General features: G+C 39.2%; 1 protein-coding gene and 1 long non-coding RNA gene across 2 annotated transcripts; one reads left to right on the top strand and one right to left on the bottom strand.

Annotated features, from left to right (window-relative positions):
- Positions 1-2,080: 2,080 nt before the first annotated feature.
- On the top strand, positions 2,081-4,349 carry LOC117626304. The gene is made up of 3 exons (XR_004585536.1): positions 2,081-2,297; positions 3,184-3,247; positions 4,332-4,349. It is a non-coding gene; the product is annotated as an uncharacterized LOC117626304 (long non-coding RNA).
- Positions 4,350-6,677: 2,328 nt separating this feature from the next.
- LOC117624654 (berberine bridge enzyme-like 17) lies at positions 6,678-8,478 on the bottom strand. The gene has a single exon (XM_034356033.1). The coding sequence runs from the start codon at positions 8,410-8,412 to the stop codon at positions 6,811-6,813; it is 1,602 nt and encodes a 533-aa protein (XP_034211924.1). The 5' UTR covers positions 8,413-8,478; the 3' UTR covers positions 6,678-6,810.
- Between the last annotated feature and the right edge of the window lie 9,940 nt (positions 8,479-18,418).

The following is an 18,418-nucleotide window of genomic DNA, read 5'->3' as shown; positions in this document are numbered from 1 at the left end:
GTCTACGGTAACACCTTGTCAAGGGTTCCTGGGTTCTGGTATATCCAAACCATATCAACAATTCCAAATATCCATCAATTCTAGAATCCGTAACCAAGGAAGCCCACACACAGGAAAATCCAACGCCAAGTGTGGGTATAGTGACCAAGGAAGGTACATATGATGGTGAAGTTCGTAACCCTTATATAAATATTATACAAATAATATTCCCTTCCTTAATTCAATTTTCCCAAATATTTATGCATAGTATAGAAAATAAACTCTCAAGTACATATTCTATAAAGACCCAAAATAATTCAAATAGAAATCAAAATTTGTTTACACTTAATTTCTATAAAATACTAAATTCCACAATTAAAATAATAGACTTTCGTAAATAACCCGATATCACCTAATCCATATACTTTAATAATAATCATAATAAAATTAAATAATGATAAATAATAACCCTTAGAGATCCCATATCCTCATTAACCCATATTAAATCAATTTTCAATCAAAGCTCACTATGCAAGAAATTCCATATTAGAAGAACGAAGTATACTTAAAAACAAATCAATCAAGTATCCCAAAATCATATATTCCATAATTGCAAATATTGCATAACTTCAAATAACAACATAACATCCGATAACCCTACAATTTAAAATAATAAAATAATCTCATAATCCCAACATAAACAAAATAACTCAAATAACAATCCAGACTCGTTAATAAGGTTGTTCTAGTACTCCTCTAAGGGTGAAACCACCTCAAAAGACTCACGGTCAATTAAAGGGTCAAACTGCCCAAAATTGGTCAACCTGGCCAGCGGGTCCACGACTTCTGATTTCAGATATGAAAGTTCGTATGGGTTCAGCAAGGTTTAATATACATGTCATACAAGTTTGGTCCGAATCGAAAAGTCAGATCGCTCGTGATCACACGATCGGACAATTACCGTTTAACCTAATCTTTGAATCATTGAGTCGAAGCATCCGGGACTCCGATTCACGATATGTGAATTCCTACACGATCCTAGAGATGCCTAGATCAACATATATGAAAATGGAATCGATCCAAAGGTCCAAACATATCAAACCCAAAATAACGCCCAATATGCGTAATCCGATCGACAGTCAAACGATAACCAAATTCAAATCCGAGTATAGCGTTGTGCTCGGAATGACATGAGGATCATTTTAGGATCCAAAGGCCAGCCACACCGCCACACGCGCTGGAAGCGAGTGGGTGCACAGAGTAATTCCGGTGATCCAAAAATCTCCAAACGGCCCATCAAGACCTATACATACATGATCAGGACAATGAGTGGAGCAACTTTTGTTCTTGGACCATGGCCAAAAAATGACTGGAACTTGCTGGAATCACGAGCCGAAAATTGACCAAACTTTAAGCAATAATTTGAGTTTCAAAACGCAGAAATTGATCCTAATCAACCCAACCATTAGCTAGAACACATTGAAAGGATGAAAAGCATACCTAAATCGAAGAAATTGGTGACCTAAATCGCTGGAATGAATGACAAAAACTTTATGTAGAAACTGACCATATTTATGCTTTTTCCAATTATCCAAGCGGCGGATGACGGTGACTGAGGGGTGGGGCTGGAAGGTGACGGGGTGCTGGTTCTTTTGGTACCGACCTTGTGGCCGGGGTGGCTTGTGGGGGCGGTGGTGGTCCAAACACCACCAGCTGCAAAACTCCACGGGGGTGTTTGTTCGCTAGAGAGAGAGAGTGTAACACCCCGACTCCGAATTTAATTCCTATTTTAAATTATTTAAGTGAATTTACGAATTTACCCTTAGGGTAGGGGTAAATTGGTCATTTTATTGCCCGGAAAGTGTTTGGGGCAGCGACTGGTATTTTTGGGTAGGTGGTACTGAGACGAATTCGTAGACACGTGGTAGGCTTGAATCGGAGTTGTAACGAAGAAATTACGATCAAAACATCGATAATGGCAAAACCGTAAATATTTCGAAGTTTGGGTTAAAATATCTGACTTTTCTCTCTCTCTCTCTCTCTCTCTCTCTCTCTCTCTCTCCCCCGCGCGGCTGAACCCCCTCCCCGTTTCGAATTTTCGCCGGAATTTCAGACGGCGAGAACTTCGCCGTCCGACCTCCGTTTGAGGTGCCGTTTCTTGCAAAAGCTTCCTCTCTTCCTCCTCTACCCAGCCCACCCCTTTTCTCCGATCGAAAACCCGGCAAACGGCGGTGGCGACGACGTGAAAATCGGCTGAAACTGCCGACGTCGCCGGCGACGTTTCCGGCCATCTCGAGCTGCGCCGTCGCTTGGAACAGGTAGCTCTCCTTCCCTTCTAGCTGTTTCCTAGGTGGTGCGATGACGATGTCGACGGTGGTTGCCGGATCGAAGCCGTGAAGTTCCGGGTTAAACCGTGAGTTTCCGACGTCGATTCCGGCCACTTGCCGTCCGAATTGGACCTTGGTGTAGTTGAATAAAGTGTTCCACTCGTCGAGTAGAATCTGTAGCCGGAAGGGTGAGCTCGGGTGTGGAGTTTTTCCGTTCCCGGAATTTCTCTACACACCCACGCGCTGCCGGCGCGTGTGGCGGCGCGTGGGCAAGGATGGTGAGGCTGCAAATTAACCCGATGAGATCCTTAGGTTGTCACGAGCGCATAGGATTTCGTGAATCTCAATTCGGATGTCGTTTGACTATCGAACGGATTTTCGCATATTGTGCGTTATCCGGGTTCGATAGGTTCCGACCGTTAGATCCTTCCCGAATTAAAATATGTTGTTCTAGGTATTCCTAGGATCGTATAGGACTTCACGGATTGTGAATCGGAACCCCGGATGTTCCGATTCAATAACTTAAAGTTTGTGTTTTATATTAACCGTCCGATCGTGCGATCGTTAGCGATCTAACTATCCGTTTCGGACCAAACTTGCGAGACGGGTATCTTAGACCTTGTGGAACCTTTAGGAACTTTCGGATTGTAAAATGGAGGTCGTGGGTCCCGTGGGCCCGGTTGACCCGAATTGGGAAGTTTGACCGTCAGTTGACCGAGTGTCTCCCGAAGCTGTTCCATCATCCAAATTGGGTAGTTGGACCTTAGAACGTCGCGTTCCTAGTACACTTACTAAGAACCTGGGAAATTAGGATATTTAATTCAAAGTACTCGTTCGAAACGCTTCGTACTAATTTCGTATACGTATTCTGAATTAGGTACTCCGACCACGCATACGCAGCAGGCGGGACCCTCTCAGGGTCAAGCAGCGTGGGACTACTTGTGAGTGGATTTTGTTTTCAAATCTTATGCATGGTTTTATTAATGAAAGATTTATGCATAATGTTTTAACGATTTATTGAATATATTATATTCATGGGTTGAATTTGATGTCTATATAGCGCTTTGGCATAGTTGGGTATGAAAGTATATTTTATATGGATTTTGGGAAATTTATGCATGACGTTTTAAATGGTATTTTTGGATATATTATTTATTCAATTGTTGAAAGGGATATTTTTATGAAGCATTGAAAATATATTTTTGGGTTTTAACATATTGGAGTATCTTGAGTATGAATATATGGATTTGAGGATTTCTATATATATTTGGTTATGTGCGAGGTACTTGTGTTGTTGAGATGAGATTGTGGAAAGTGGTGAGTATAGAATGTCAGTTTGGTGTGCTATAAGCACTACCCTATGTACCTCCCCTGATTTGGAACTTGGATACGGATACTTGAGATACTTGGAAGAATCGGAACCCGGGGCATCCTTGACGGGATGTTGCTGTAGACCCTTGATTGGGTAGTCTGCGCGCGTAGGACTAATCACAGACGTACGGGTTTTGAGGTTATCGACGGTACGTGCTGGCTGAGAGTTGGTCCCCCAGTTGGACGGCTCGTTCCCTAGTCACATGGTGGATTGAGGACTCATCATGGGGACTCTGCCAGGGTGACTAGTCAAACAATCCCCCGGTTGGATTGTTTCCCCGGTACAACTAGGTGATGGTCATATTTATATTATATATATCTCTTATATTATATATTTATATATATAATCCATTCATCCATGTTTTTCGGTGAGGATACTTCTTTGCCGGTCGTGCCAATGGGTACGCTTTCGAGAGTTTGGTTGTGGGACTTATAAGTTTTGGATGGTGGGTGTTATAAAGTGTTCTTTTTGGATTTTGGACTTGGCATCCGGTATTGATTTGTTTTTATATATTATATATATATATATATGAAGGTTTTAAGATGCATGGAATTTCTTGCATGGTTTTCTAAACGGTGGGGTTATACTATGTTGGTTTACACTGAACTGAATTGATTTTTGTCCACTCACAATTTTCTGTTTTGCGCCCCTAGCCAGTAGTTGACTGAGCTTCGCAGCACAGCCGGATCGTGCGCTTCCGAGCCTTGAGCCTTCGTAGGACTCTTTCTTCATGTTATTTCCTTTGAACTCTGTTTTGTTGAAAGTGAAGTTCTTAGACATGCTCTGTTATCGCCCTGTCAGGGTTTGATTTGTGAGGCCTGAGGCCATTTCATTGTAAATTGTTTGTTCGCTTTAAAGCATGCTGCTGGTTGGGATTGTCATGTATTTTGATGCAGGTTGAAATCTGTTGGGTTTCTTAACTTTACAGGGGGGACTCTGCCAAAATTTTGGTAAAGAGTCTCGGTTTTTAGTAAGTGGGCCCGGCATCGGGGTGATGTCGGAACAAAGACGGGGTCGGCTCTGGTTTCCGGGAAATTCCGGGGCGGGTCCTGTCAGAGAGAGAGAGAGAGAGAGAGAGAGAGAAGGAAAAAATCTGGGTTTTAAAAAATTGCGAAGTATTTACGATTATGCTACTGGGCTTTCGTAGCTTATAATTTCTTCGTTACAACTTTGATTTGAGCCCACTACGTGTCTATGAACTCGTATTGATGCGATCTAAGTCATGGTGTCATTCATTTCTTCAAAATCCTTCCTGATTAAAAAGTGACCCAAATAACCCCATCCTCGATGACAAAATTGTAATTTCATAATTTATTTAATTAATTCAATTAAACGAATACTTAAATTTGGGCCGGGATGTTACACAAGTCTGCTTGTCCAATTATATGAATTAACGGGAGTAGAATTGAAGCTCATTCATGCATTATTATTTTTTTTTTATATGTTATGTGATTGCATGTCACTTAATTTAGTTATATCAATATATTGTGGTAAGGTCTCATGCATGTCCCTACTGAGCGATGGTTGTTCACCCCTCACCCTGTTTAATTTTTCAGATAAATCAATGGGTAAGACAAGGACTAAACCAGTTGAGGCTAAATTTGATGAGAGTGATAGAGCTTTATTTATTTATTGTAAAGTAGTAAGATTTTGGAGCTATTTTTATAAGAGAAGTTTATTTTAAACAATGTTTCGGCTTCTTATTTAAGACCCTCACTATACCATACTACTTACGTACTATGAGAACCAATTTTGAAACATCATGGACGTTCATATAACACTACCCATTGGACTTAATTATTTGTGCCCATCAAGACCTAAGTTCTGTTGATGTGCCTGATACGGTTCACCAATAATCCTTCTTAGGCCATGCGGTTGTCCCATTTAAATGGGTTAGACTTGCATCGTGTTCTGCCAGTCTGACCTATTTGAGACCTCTAATTGTTGCAAAGATATTGCTTAAAAGATTGCAAGATTTTATAGTTTGATTACAGCTTTGTCCAACCTTTGAAAGAAGGATATATATATTCATTCTATTGAGGGATTTTTCATATAATTTTATTTGAGGGACACTCTTTAGGGACCTTATGTATTTTTTTTCAATATGATCCAAACCGTCAACTTTCAAGTTTCATTCATATATTATCTTTGCAAAATATCAGGCAAATTGAAAATCATTAAGGGATCTAGTTAGGACCAACAAAATAGACGAACACGGTGCTTAAGAAAAGACTATAGTAATAACCATTTAATTGAGTGGTCAAATGGTTTTGGATTCAAGTGATTTTTTGCAGAGATAATATTTGAGGGAATATCTAAAAATTAGACGGTTCGGATCATTGAAATACAATGTGTGGTAGGCCCTAGAAGGTATCCTGCAAATAAATTTATTTGAGGAATCTCTCAACTAAAACTCTTCTGTATATGTATATATAGGGAGATTCTCCAATAAGTATTTGTTACATATTTCTAATCTCGGCTGTTAGATTACGGTTATTAGATGTATTAGTAGATTTAATATGCAACATACATGTAATTCAACAGTTAGAATTAAAAATATATAATTAATTCTTCATATAAAATACTTATTTGAGAACCTTCCTGTATGTATATACCTTTTGTCTCACAAATGATATCCATAATTGTTAAATCATTACTGGCCGTGGGCCTCAAGCAATTACGATGTGTAGATACGAGAGGGGGTGTGTACAACTGCTACACGACGTAAATTTTCCATGTCCCAAAAAACATTATTGCAAAGTTGTAAGGGGCCTCTTTCAACAAGCCTATGCATATCAAACGTGAATGACAAAGGAATTAGGTTAAGCAATATTCTACACGATTAGGTTATTATTAGGTGAAGCAATTCAAAATTTGAGTAATAGCTAACTGCTTACATACAAACCGCATGACATATATTGCTTTCCCAATATCGGGCATAGCCGTCATAGTAGAGGTTGTGTGGATAAGGTGACGTTGTTGGCTGATTGCTAAGAACATTATTGTCACCTTTTATGAATGAACATTATTCTTATTGTAGACTATGCTTTATTTTCCAATACATCAAATCAATATTACAAGCATCAATAGCCAGACTCATACATGTTCATATTGTTAAACCTTCCAATCTCTCTAAATAGGTGGGATACTTTGTTCATGCTTGAAAAAGTTGTGAGGATCAACCATGGTTTTCACACGCACCAATCTTTCGAAGTTACCTTCAAAATACTTGCTTCCGTAAACTGAAGCAGTTAGAAGGTTACTTTGGTTGTACAGATTGGCGCCAATGTCGAGATCCCTATAGTTTTGGAAGGCCTCTCTCGGGTTCCTGGAGACAAACGGAGTCATCTTTTCATGCAACTTTCTTGTTAAGTGAATGTACCTGTTGGTGGCCTCAATCCCTTCGTCTTGAAACCACGACGTATAGTATTGAATCGAATATAGGTTTCCAGCTCTGTGAGGGGATGGAGTTGCTGACGCAGAAATCTCACTCATTCTTCCACCATGAGGGTTCCATTCCATCCATATATTCCCTATCTCAAGCATCGCCTTAAACATGTATTCTATAACTTTTTTTGGAATTGGTTTCTTCACATAGTCAGACTTAGCTTTGAAGAAGGGTATTGGTTTGTTTTTCAGGTTGAGATAAATAGATCTTGGGGTTCCAAGTGGGAGTTCAGCCCAGAATACAACAGATTCAAACCAACTCACTTCATGACAATCTTCTCGTCGTAAACGCAATTCGGGGAAGCTCTCGTTCATCAAAGGCAGAAGCTCGCGAGTTTGTCCCAAAAATTGACCGATGAATGATACTTCCGCAATCTTCTTGCCCTCAGTATTATTCTCGATTTCTGGCCTTGCTCTCAGGAAGAGGTCTTTAGGGAGCACGGGTGCTACAAATTGCCACTTATAAAGGACATCTGTAACGCCTTGCTCTAAAGTCCTTGTAACGTTGAACACGGTCACTTTTTCTGGAACTCGAACAAGCTTGAGTTTCCATGAAAGAATGACTCCAAAGCTAGCTCCTCCACCTCCATTAATGGCCCAGAAAATGTCTTCTCCCATAGACTTTCTATCAAGGATTCTACCATTTGCATCAACTAGTTTAGCATCGACAATATTGTCGATGCTAAGGCCATATTTTCTCATCAAATTCCCATACCCTCCCCCACTGAAGTGGCCACCAGCACCAACAGTTGGTCCAACCCCAGCAGGAAACCCATGAACCTTGGATTTCTGAGCAATTTTATGATAAATTTTGCCAAGAGTAGCTCCAGACTCAACCCAAGCGCTCTCATCCTTGACACTAACATTAACGGATTGGAGATGAAACATGTCAAGAACGACAAAGGGGACATGCGATACGTACGATAGACCCTCATAGTCATGGCCACCACTTCGGATTCTAATTTGCAGTCCATTTTGTTTTGCACAAACAATAGTTGCCTGCACATGAGATTCGTGCTTGGCTGCTACAATGGCCAGAGGTTTTGGAGTAGTAGGGCTTGAAAATCTGAGGTTTTTAACGCGTGCCATCAAAATGGATTGAAAAGAGGTGTTTTGAGGGGTGTAAACGGCTTCAAAGATTGGGTGGCCAGAATGAAACTGTTTTGGAAGGCATTGGAGAAAGCCATTAATGGGAACTGGCTCTGAAGTTGCCCATGATACTGAGAGTGATGAAAGGATTGAGAGGATGAGCAGCACTAGTGGAGAGTTTGGAAACTTGATTGTCATAATTTTTGGGGGGTTTTGGCTTTCTTGATTCAATTCTTGGCAGTGTGACAAATTGAACAAAACCTTGAAGTATTTATAATGAAGCCAAAGCACCTAACTTTGAATATCTACTTATTTTTTCGCATGGTATTTATTCGTCAATGACTTGTATCAGAAGAGAATCCCAAAGGAAAGAGATGGAGAAATTAAAGAATATGAGAATTTTTGTCTAGTGCTCAGACGTAATTGATCAACTGATTTCAGATAAGCTTAACCTCAGACTAAGAGTTCTATTAACAGAAGCAATACATGCCTAACACGTGTGTGTACTTGTTGAATAATAGTAGTGGTGGATGGAGGATGCAGCCATTTCTGGCCATAGAGATTTCATCTTCTCCAGACACAGAATACGTACGTAGGTCACCCCATGGACATGATTGAGCCATATGTATCAACGTGAATTTCAAAACCAGTGCACGTTTTTCATGTCAATCAAGCCTGTGGTCCTATGGTCCCGACCGAATAAATAAAAGAAAAAAGAGAGCATACGGTACCGCCCAAGAAGACCCATACTTTTACTGATGTCGGCGTTCTGTCGTGTACTGTTGAGTATAATGCATAACAGTGACCCGTGGTTTTAGTGAAACTTTCTTATCTTTTCCTTTGTCTTTTCAATGAGTTTTGGAACTATTATCCGGTTGAATTTTAATTTTAATTTTCTTTGGTTTGATCCAAAAATTGGCTTGATTTTGTAATTGCATGAGATTTTGTTTGGAGAATGATTTTTTTTTTTTTTTGGTTCGAATTTGAGAATACTGTTATGTAAATCAATGTTATTTTTCATTAAGTTAGATCCCATTGGTGTTTTGAGAAAAAAATTTTAACAATAAAAAGTGATGAGTATTAGCTATTGCGTGAAGCATTTGAGTTTCAAGTATGTGTATATCGCTAGCATGGAGGACATTCAAAATTTCTAAAAAGTAGGCCACGGTCCTTTCTGTAAATCTTTTCTAGCCTCACATGTAAAGTATCATAAAAGGCTCGCTCAGTTCGCTATTCTTGCGATTCCAAATGCTAGCTGCTTTCAAAGGTATGAGACGCCGACCAATCATACATGATTAGATAAAAATGAAAGGGAAAGGAATGAGGTTGGGGAGAACCTACACTTGTCTGCCTTCCCTTATTAGATAAAAATGAATGGAAGTCAAAGGTATACATGAAGGACGTAAAGGATTATATGTCAATCATACATGATCGTTTTGACATTACTTCTAGGACATATTTACGTATCAGTAATAGAGAAAGTAAGGAATCAGAGAATTTTGGAATTGAGAAACTACTGAATCGGTATGGGAAGAAATCTACTGAATCAAATATTATTAATTATTCTTAATTAAATCACTTTGCTATTAATAAATATTCCAAGTAAATCTAAGAAATCTTTTGGAATTATTTAGTCCAATCAAATATTATTAATTATGGACACAATAAGCCAAACCCATTTGATACGGGATTGTCTATCTGGTCCACGATTTCAAATGGGTTTGTTTCCAACTGCGAAATGTGCCCATATGTTAAACATAAATTGGAAGTCAGAGGTATACATGATGGACGTAAAGGATTATATGTCAATCATTCGTGATCGTGTTGACATTACTCTTAATTTAATCACTTTGTTATTAATAAATATTCCAAGTAAATCTACTGAATCTTTTGGGATTATTTAGTCCAATCAAATATTATTAATTATGGACACAAGAAGCCAAACCCATTTGATATGGGATTTCATATAATTGAATCGCAGGGTTTGTTTCCAACCGCAAAATGTGCCCACTCTCCATACATTAAACATAAATTTGCTACCTTGCACGGCTTATTTTCTTCGCCGGATGTGACAATGTTAGCTGAGTTGTTTGGGGTGTCCAAACCCTCCCACCTGAAAAAGATAGAAAGAGAAGACTGCGCTTTAGCTTGATCTTACGAGTCCGGATCAGTTCTCTCCATTTTTCTTGTCCTTCTTATATGTTCCTTTCCTTATTTCTTGATATATGCTCCAATATATGCATTCCAATTAATAAGTTGTGGATCTCAAGAACAAACTATCATTTATGCAATAAATGTAATATATATTTTTTATATTATTAAAAAATAACATAGAAAAAAAAAAAGGTACAAAAAAACAAAAGTCAACATACCTCAATAAGTTTGGCATGTTACCTTTATGTAGTATCCTCGGAGAAATAAGGTAGTCGTGGGTATCTAAAGTTCGAGAGTCCAAGGAGTTTTGGCATGACATTAGTGCAAGAAAAGAAAGGTGCAAGAGATTACATTCGAGGTGAGTGTTGTAGTAAACACGGTCATGTGGTATATCGTTTCTAGAGGGGCAAGGACAAGGCTTTGTCGCAAGGGATGACAGGACCAGACCCAAATTCCTCTTTGGAATCCGAGTCGAACCCTGTTCGTGATCGACACCTGGCAGGTGCCGAGCACAAATGACCTGGTTGCCCTTCTGGTTACAAATTTAATTTCATTTTAGCCTTGACTTCTACCGAAAATTCGGCAAAGTCTCCCCTGTAATTTGTTCAATCCCAAAAAAGCTGAAGAGATGCAGGAAGCGGAAACTGCCCTATGTTGGCTTTCAGATGCACGTCTACGGCCTGGGAGCACAAAACATTTAAAAGGAGTGGACCCAAAAACAAAGTTTTAAGAAAAATGGCATAAGAACATACTAACCCCACTGTAAAAACAGTTATACAAAACTAATTCATTCTTTTAATCATATACATATTGAAATTAATGCACTTATATATATATATATATATGTCAAACATACTCATATCATTTTTAAACTCTTAAAAGCACTGAAATCAGTTTAAAACTACCACCTAGGTGTACCCCTTAAATTATGTCAATTCCTGATATTCGTCAATTCCTGATAATCCGTCAATTCCCCTGGCAAGTCTCGGTGACACAAAGTCAACCCGAGCCGCAAACTGGCAGGATTCAGGGGACCGTAGTCAGCCTGATTCGCATTTCTGGCTCCCTTGGTCTAGGCGTTCCCGAAACTCGTGAGGCAGATGTCAAGCGCGCTGACAAAACTGAAGGCAAACTGGATGTCCGTGGACATCGTCATATCCGAAGGCAACATATACCGAAGGCAACTGTTTCTATAACTGGGTACCTAAGGTGGCTTAAGAAAATATAAAATTTCTGAAAGGTCTGATGAATAACTGAATTTTTGTTAAATCTAGAACTCTGCTGCCATTTTATCTGATATATATCTCAATCTTTACTTTCCATATCTTTTTAGCATTTTCAACTAGGCAGCATATAAATAAAGATATTTAACTTCAACAAATCATGCTAGGAAAACCATAATCAATAAAACTTATTCAAGATCAAATAATGAAATTCATTTGCATAAATTCATTTATAAAAGAAAAGTCCACTCACAGCTGGTCCGAGCTCGCTGGACCTTTTGAGGGTCCCTCCTGCGGGTCAACTAGTGCCCGGGTGCTTGATTCAATTATCATAATAATATATATTAATAAAACTGCTCGATATAAATATTTAAATAAAACACTGACCCCCAACTCCTAGAAGTGCGTGCATCCAATTAAAGTTACTCCTATGCGCACATTAACGTTCCGTTAAACCTAGGACACAACTCCTCAGAGTCTGGTCTCAAACGGACGGTTGGTTTGGTCACAAAAGCACGAACAAGGGTTCGAACCCATTGAACCCGGAAATCACACAAGATGCGAAATCCGTTCAGGGTCCAAATTAAGATCCGCGAATTCCTACCTGCTCATGACAACACGAGGATCATTTCAGGACTGAGTGTGGTCCTCACCAAACTGCCCACACGCCACCACACGTGTCGGTAGAGCGTGGGTGGCTTGAGAAATTTCTGGTGGCAGGAAAAACTCCAAACCGCTGGCCCAAACTCCTAACTTAGGTAAAACACCCATTTTGGAACCACTTTTGTTCTTGGACCTACCTCAAAAAGTAGCCGGAATCACACTCAAAACCGGCTGAAACCTAGATTGAAAAATCGAACGATCTACGCTTGGAATTTCTGGAATCCTACCCAACCAATAGCTAGAGCATGGAAAATAGCTAGAAAACCATACCTCACTCATCCGATTTGGTGGCCGGATGAAGGAGAACGAAAGCTCGGAAGTTCTGTCAACTTCGGTGCGATTTCGAGCTTTTTCCAGCGAAAAACAGCGATTCCAAGGGCAGGGACCAGTCGGCAAAGGAAGAGGAAGCGGCGGTGGTTCAATTGGGTCCGGTCCCGTCGGTCGAAGTGGAGTGTGGCGGTAGTTATGGAGGAGAGAAGGTGACGGGTTAGAGAAAAAAAAACAGGGGGGGTGTGCTGTGGTCTGAGGAAGAAGAGTGAGGGAAGAGAGAGAGAGAGAGTCAGATTTTTTTAAAAAGAAAATCCTGATTTCAAAAATTACCATTTTTCCATTTTAAGTATTTTGACCGTATTTTCTTCGTTACAACTTCGATTCGAGTCCACTCTGTGTCTACGGACTTGTTTCGTTGCGCTCTACGCAACGATTCAAGTGGAATAGTCAAATTCTTTCTCGGTCAAAAAGTCAACTTTTCCTTTACTAGAATATTCTAAGGGCAAAAGTGTTCTTTTCTCTTAATAGATTAATAGTTAAATATTAATTAAGGTTTGGGATATTACAAGGGAAGTGCTCGAGTCGGCAAGGTCGACAAAGGAAGTTGACTAATAAAGGTTGCAAAGGTAGCAAGTGCTGAGTTGCATGTCGTTCGGGTTGGACCAATAGGAGTTATATTGATTGTGATACCCTGAAATAGTGAATTCGTTGAGAGATAATTAAGGTAAGCAAATCACATGGAAATATGTATCTTTCGAGACATTTAATTGCACTTCTATATCATGGAGGGGTGCCAAGAGAGTAATTCATGGAGTTACTTATGAAAGATCGAGAAGGTAATCATGGTGAGAGGGATGATGATTACAAATTGGTAAAGATGAGTATTTCTTTCGAAGCATCATACTGGCAATATCGTCTGTCAATTCTAAAGAAAGATGAAAATAACAATCTTATAAAAGGCGAAAATTGTAGGCCTCAGAATTATATGTTGATGGGGACAACTGATCCAACATGGATTATGGAAGGAGATGAAGTTTGCATTATCCTTGATAGTGGATAAATGTCGGGAGAGGTACTAGGGTACCGGCATCCAGGATTATAGTTTCATGATATTCATGCTTTAAAGGCAGGTGCGTGAAGGAGTTAGAAAAAGTTGTCAGAAATGCCAAATATGTTGTATTCTTCTCTGGCAAAGGCCCATGTTCTGTAGCTAACGAAATGGATGGTGGAGATTTTGACGGTGATCTCTATTGGGTCTCAAGAAACCCTCAGCATTGGAATGTTTTAAACCAAGTAAACCTTGGATTGAAGCTTCATCATCAACTCCAAAAGTTGCGAGTACTAGACCCAGTGAGCTTTTGCCTAATCATAAAGAGGATGACATTGACAAAGTCTAAAATGACACAATAGTGATAGAAGGGTTACACGGATAGTTGGTCCAAGGATGTTGAAATTGTAGTTGGTGAGTGGGTATTCTTGGGGGAAACGAGTACGGTGAAAATTTGGGAAGTTATTTTATGTTTATTAAAGTGGGTATTCGTAAAATTGTTTGGGTCCATCAATTGCATTGTTAATGTATCATGTGACTTAAAAGCATTGTTGGTGGATCTGTTTGAATTATGTGAAGGATAGAAGTCTATTATGCAAACTGTGTGTTATTACATTGTGTGTGCTGGCAGTTGGTTTCTTAAACTGTGATTTTTACAAGTGAAACAAATTTAGTAAATGTCCGTGTTTCAGGGGAGACTTTGCTGAAATTTCGGCAGAAAGTCTCATCTCTCTTTTGCTTGATTTGGAAAAGAGGCTATCGTTAATAAGTGGGCCCGACATCCGTGTGAGGTCTGAAATTCCACAGAATTCGTCCCGACTTCCGAGGAATTCATAGTGGGTCCTGTCACTAGAACTGTAACTAGCATGCTCGGCCTATCTCCAGGGTTACGCTGCACACATAAAAGTCTCACATGAATTAATCTAACAACTTCATGTGAATCACCTGAGTCCCGTTCAAAACCATTGTGCTTATTTAAAAGAAGAAACAAAAACAAGCAATGAGTAAATCCTATATTTCTCTTCCCAATCATTATCTCTAGCACCAACACACCAAAGCTATAGACATCGGATTTTATTGTGTAGAACCCATCAGTTGCGTATTCTAGGGACATATAACCACTACAAGCCAGTCAAATCAAGAACTAAGTTAATAAGCAAATCAAGTATACTATATGTATGTATTGGTTCTTTTGTGATATATACGTACTACGTTGCAACCACTTTCTTGGTTTTTAAGTGCACAAAATAATTCATAATAATTAATTACTATTTGATAAGTAATTTATGAAACAACTTAAATATTTAAATACTAATTATTAACTAAAAAATAACTAAAAGCTAAAAGTAATTATATTAATTAAATAAGACTAAGATATTACTCAATTAAAAAATTAATTAATTAGCTATTTCGAAAAAAAATTATCCCGATGAAAACTAAAGTGGGAAAATTATTTTAAAAAATAAATTACTATTTATTAAATAATATAATTTATAAATATAATTAAAATATTTAATACTAATTGTTCACAAAAGAATTAATAATTAAAATATAATTACTAATAAAAGTAATTAAAATAAACCAAAGATATTATTTAATTACAAAAAGAAAATAAAAAAACCTAAAGAAACGAATGTTATATTGTCCAGACCCGCCTAGGCCGCCTAGCGCCTAGGCCTATCTTTCGAAATTCTCTTTGTGATTCTTTGTGCTATCAGCTTGATCTTGGCTTTTCTGTTGCCTGCGTCAGTTCTGGTCAATCATGGAATTGAAAACTATCGTTGATGTTGTCTACTAAAGAACAAATAGCATGCGAAGATTACCTGTTGGACCCTTTTGTTGAGAATTTTGTACTGGAAATCAAAGTCCACTTAGGGTAAGTCTTCAAAAGCCTCAAAATAATCTTGCTCTGGTCTATTTCTTTGTTGTTTTTACAAGGAAAACTGTATCTTATTCAAAACAGAGAAAGAAAACCTACAAGAAAGATGGGCTAGAGAGAACACAGAGAAAGGAAAAATATTTCTTTGTTCTTTTCATCTTCAAAAAAAACCATCAAAATAAGACCAACAATCATGACATGACATATGAAATCATATTACATTCTGTAAACACGAATTTCCTGCGACAAATGAGACAAGAACACGTGTATAAAATAATATTTGTATTGATGAAATTTAGGGTTACAATCTCTTTATTGAATCCTCTGATTCGATCTCCAAAGTGTTTAAAGAAAATTTGTGTTTGATACAAGGGTCGTAGAGACTTGATCTTGATCAAACGGGTAGCACGAAGCTTGTTTGGTGTTTGGAATTTTTATGGTGAAGGAACCAGCACGTATTTGTTGTGCTTGGTGGCTCTTCCAAGGTAGGGTGAAGAATGCAGAGAGTTTTCTGTTTCTTCTGAGTGTTAGGTTTTTTTCCCCGACCCCTTCTTTCGTCTTGAGGCCTCCTATTTATAGGCTTTTGTCGGACGCTTGACCTAAATAACTTTCCTTGATTTGTGGGATTTGATTTGATTTAAATCAATTCCCATAATCTGGCAATTTATCCAGATTATCTTCAATTGATTAACCTGATTAATATTTGATTTAAATCAAAGTCAATCACAGAAGATTCTTTCCTTTAATTTTGTCTTCATCTTGAACCGTTTGATGCACTCCGTCGGATGTCGCCATTTGTCATTTTTTGACAACTAATCCAATTTTGATGAGTCACACGCCACATGGGTGAATTACGGGGCCCACGATTTAATCCACCGAACCCTAATTATTTTCTTGTCAATAGAATTTATTACACCAAAATTTCTTTGTCTACAAATTGCCCCCACTTCATGATGCATTGTAGACATGGGCCTTTTCCCGTGTAGGAGGTGCAGCTTGAAGTGTTCCCTTTCTTTTTTTTTTCTTTTTTTTTTGGGGGGTTAGATATCATTGAGAATATCTAACCTATTTCCAACGTTGGTTTCCCTTTCTTTTTTTTTTGGGTGATATTATTAAGCTTAATAATATCCAATATTGGTAAGATCTTGGGAAGCAAGATACTTTCCTAAACTAGGAATGAGAAACCCTAGCATCACTAGGAGCTTTGATGGTCTTTGGTTTCTTTAAATAACACTATGTTCATGAATATTGAGATCAACCAAATAGAAAAGCAGAAAAACTCCTCTTGTTGGCGAGAAGGTCTACGACTTTGAAGTTTGCATCATCCGAATCTCAGCAACCAAAGTGGTGAGAGTTGCTTGTTGGTAAGCCTGAACCCATTCTTCTTGTTGGTAACCTGAACCCATTCTTCTTCTTCTTCTTCTTTTTTTTTTTCCGCATCACATCTATCCCTTTTTCAATTTTTTTTTTGATGATATTTATATATGTGTACGTTTTTTATAATAGGTACTTGGAAAGAAAGTGAAGAACGTGGACGTCCTATACCGCTTGGGTTTGATCCATCTCTCCGATTTGGTGATAACCCGCTCAAGCGCTTAGGCTTTATGTAAGTGGAGGACGAGTGAAGAACGTAGACGTCCTATACCGCTTGGGTTTGATCCATCTCTCCGACTTGGTGATAACCCGCTCAAGCGCTTAGGCTTTACGAGGACAAGTGAAAAACGTAGACGTCCTATACTGCTTGGGTTTGATCCAGGCTTTACGTAAGTGGAGGACGAGTGAAGAACGTAGACGTCCTATACCGCTTGGGGGTTTGATCCATCTCTCCGACTTGGCGATAACCCGCTCAAGCGCTTAGGCTTTACGTAAGTGGAGGACGAGTGAAGAACGTAGACGTCCTATAGCGCTTGGGTTTGATCCATCTCTCCGACTTGGTGATAACCCGTTCAAGCGCTTAGGCTTTACGTAAGTGGAGGACGAGTGAAGAACGTAGACGTCCTATACCGCTTTGGTTTGATCCATCTCTCCGACTTGGTGATAACCCGCTCAAGCGCTTAGGCTTTACGTAAGTGGAGGACGAGTGAAGAACGTAGACGTCCTATACCGCTTGGGTTGGATCCATCTCTCCGACTTGGTGATAACCCGCTCAAGCGCTTAGGCTTTACGTAAGTGGAGGACGAGTGAAGAACGTAGACGTCCTACACCGCTTGGGTTTGATCCATCTCTCCGACTTGGTGATAACCCGCTCAAGCGCTTAGGCTTTACGTAAGTGGAGGACGCCCAACTTGATCGAGCACAGATACTTTCCCAAAGAGACTTTCTTTTTCTTTTTTTCTCTTTTTTTTTTTCAAGATTCACCAAAGAAATTATCCATAGTGAAGCAGCTCGATGTTGAACGAAAGATGTTAATGTAGCCCTGACGGAGTGAATTGGAAGTCAAATAGTGCCAAACTAATGAGAAACTCCAAATTTATTTTATTATGTGACTGAACTCAAAGTGGTCTCATGAGCTGTCTACGTACTCTTCTAAGAAAAGAAGAGATCAAGTCATGACGTAGTTCAATTTTTTTTTTCAGTTTGCAGTTTTGGCTCATGCAAGCGAGTGAGCATTTGGTGCCTTGTGCATTTTTGGCTCTTGCAGGCTAAGGAGCGTTTTGGTGCCTTGTGCAGTTTAGGCTCATGCAGGCGAATGAGCATTTGGTGCCTTGTGCAGTTTAGGCTAGTGCAGGCGAACGAATGAGCTTTTGGTGCCTTGTGCAATTTTGGCTCGTGCAGGCAAAGGAGCATTTTGGTGTCTTGTGTAGTTTAGGCTCGTGCAGGTGAATGAGCACTTGGTGCACCGTGCAGTTTCGACTCGTGCAGGCAAATGAGCATTTGGTGCCTTGTGCAGTCTAGGCTTGTGTTGGTGCCTTGTGCAGTTTTGGCTCGTGCAGGCAAATGAGTGTTTTGGTGCCTTGTGCAATTTAG

The sequence above is a fragment of the Prunus dulcis genome, chromosome 4, assembly GCF_902201215.1.
Source record: "Prunus dulcis chromosome 4, ALMONDv2, whole genome shotgun sequence".
Taxonomy (NCBI): domain Eukaryota; kingdom Viridiplantae; phylum Streptophyta; class Magnoliopsida; order Rosales; family Rosaceae; genus Prunus; species Prunus dulcis.
Note: the sequence above shows the minus strand (reverse complement) of the source record. Positions and strands in the feature narration are given on the sequence as shown.

What these genes read in the sequence shown, in the direction of transcription:
- LOC117624654 (XM_034356033.1), bottom strand. Translation starts at nt 8,412, where the DNA reads ATGACAATCAAGTTTCCAAACTCTCCACTAGTGCTGCTCATCCTCTCA.